This window comes from Bison bison, unplaced genomic scaffold, assembly GCF_000754665.1.
Source record: "Bison bison bison isolate TAMUID 2011002044 unplaced genomic scaffold, Bison_UMD1.0 scf7180017846983, whole genome shotgun sequence".
Taxonomy (NCBI): Eukaryota; Metazoa; Chordata; class Mammalia; order Artiodactyla; family Bovidae; genus Bison; species Bison bison.
In genome coordinates, this window is record NW_011477556.1 from 3,739 (window position 1) to 5,933 (window position 2,195).

The 2,195-nt window shown below is 68.2% G+C and overlaps 1 protein-coding gene across 1 annotated transcript in view; it reads left to right on the forward strand.

Annotated features, from left to right (window-relative positions):
- Positions 1 to 1,991: 1,991 nt before the first annotated feature.
- The window catches only part of FGFRL1 (fibroblast growth factor receptor-like 1), a 3,024-nt gene continuing 2,820 nt past the window's right edge, over positions 1,992 to 2,195 (forward strand). The window contains exon 1 of the mRNA XM_010841266.1: positions 1,992 to 2,192. Coding sequence (XP_010839568.1) covers positions 2,004 to 2,192 — 189 coding nt within the window. The 5' untranslated portion in view covers positions 1,992 to 2,003. The remainder of the gene's footprint in view (positions 2,193 to 2,195) is intronic.

Here is a 2,195-nt window from a genome sequence, read left to right on the forward strand (position 1 = left end):
TTCTTTGGGATGCGGCTGCCCCCGCAGGCCTCCGTGGGCACTGCCTCGTCCTCCTCCGCTCAGGCTGGCTTGCGGGGCCACACTTCCGGCCCATCTGGCGGTCACTGGGCCCCGTCCCTCCTCTCTGCAGTGACCCCGGGCAGCGTCCGCACCACCCGCGGTTGCCCCACTCCCTCTTCTGAAGGCCTCCTTCTGGGGGATGGGGAGGGCCCGCATGGTTGGGCCGGCCCCTTCTTTGCCACTGAGGCAGGCTGCTCAGGGTCTGGGGGTGTTGGCGAGGGCCCAGTGGTGCCTGCAGGTTGCGGTCGGGACAGGCAGAGCCCCAAGGGGGAGGCTTCGCATACACGTGTGTCTGTGTGGACACGTGTGGGTCCACGTGTATGATCCTTGTGTCCAGGTGTCAGCCTGGGGGACCGGGTGCAGTCTGGGGGCACCCTCTTTGTCCTGCAGCCTTGGAGGCCCCTGGGGATGGTGGAATTTCAGGCAGTGACAGGTGGTGGACAGGGTCTGCCTGGGAATGAGGCTGGACCCTGGGCAGCCTGGTTGGGTCCTCCTGGGGTCCACTTGTCTGGGGCCTCCGATGCCCCCCCGCACTGTGAGCTGAGTGGGTGCCTGGGGGCGGGCCCTGTAGACTGCCAAGTCATTAGGGAGAGGTGGTCAGGGGAAGCATGAGGGCTGGCTGGCTGGGGCAACTAACTGCCTGAGGGGGGTGCGGCCCCCCGAATAGGATCTCTGTCGCTCACACCCCGGTCCCCTGGAAGCAGAGCCTCGGGAGCCCCTCCCCACTTGGGGCCCCAGAGAAGCTGAGCCCGGGGCCGTCAGCTCGTCCATCCCCAGGGGCACAGCCACCACCCTCCCTTGGCACCCCAGGCAGGGGCGACGGGGGTCCACACCCTGCAAGGGCCCTGGGAGCCGCAGCGTCTGGGGGACCCACAGGAGCACTCTGGTTGCAAAGCAGCGGTGGAACCAGCTGGCAGCTGCGTGTTGAAGAAACACCAGCTGGTTATTGAAAACACATGCCGGCCCTGGGCCCCGAACGATAGCGTCTCAGAGCAGCCGCGCCAGGCCGGCACCTCCGCGCAGTCAGAACACCAGGACGCGGCCCTCCTGGCCTGAGTGGCGGCCTCGAGGGGGGGAGGCACCTTCCAGTGGCTGGTGGCTGGAGTCCCGGGAGCCCAGCCCGGCCAAGCCCCTGAGAAGGGCAGCTGAGTGCCCACGGCTGCCTCTCCTGGTCTGGAGGGACAGCGGGTGGCTGCCCACGAGAGAGGCCGGAAGCCCCCGTGGTCTTCCCGTGGTGCTGGAGCTGCACATGGGCCCCGGCTCCGGGCCACAGGCACGGCGGGGCTGAGGGTCCCCTTGGAGGCAGCTCCGTAGCCTTGTGGTGTCCGCGGTGTCCTTCCCCCGAGCCGTCTCCTGTTGCCGTCTAGACCTGATCACCCCCATTGTGCCCACACTTGACCCTGGAGGAACTGAAGCTGGACCCAGGCCGGGGGGATCAGGGACAGTCAAGGGCACCATGGCCTCAGCTCAGGACTCTGCCTTCTCCCACGGGAGAGAGTGGTCACCCATAGCTGGAGTGCCCAGCTGCTTGCCCTCTGACCCCAAGGCCTTGGTGACCTGGTGTGGCCTGGCTGGCAGCAGGGAGGCTCTTGTCCGGGCAGACAGATCTGGTTCAGTGTAGCCCAGGCACACACGGGCACAGATGCAGAGACACTCGCGTGTGCACACCCTGTCCGTGAGGGGCTGTCCTTACTGGTCTGTGCACATGAGTCCTGGGTGAGCCGGTCCTCCCGACTGTGTTCCGGCTCCTGTGCGAGAGCGCGCAGGGGCCCCCGTGGTCTGGGGGGGCAGGCAGGAGTCTCTGCATGGGGTCCTGGGTGGGCTCCCGGCAGGGACAGCCCTACCGCCACCTCCTAGTCCCACCACTGCCTTTGCCCTGCCCGGCCCGCTGCCAGTCCCCTCCTCCCTGACAGAGCCCTCTGACCCCCGCAGGGCCCCCGAGGATGGCGGACAAGGTGGTCCCGAGGCAGGGGGCCCGGCTGGGCCGCACGGTTCGGCTGCAGTGCCCCGTGGAGGGGGACCCGCCGCCACTGACCATGTGGACCAAGGACGGCCGGACGATCCACGGCGGCTGGAGCCGCTTCCGCGTGCTGCCCCAAGGGCTGAAGGTGAAAGAGGTGGAACCGGAGGACGCT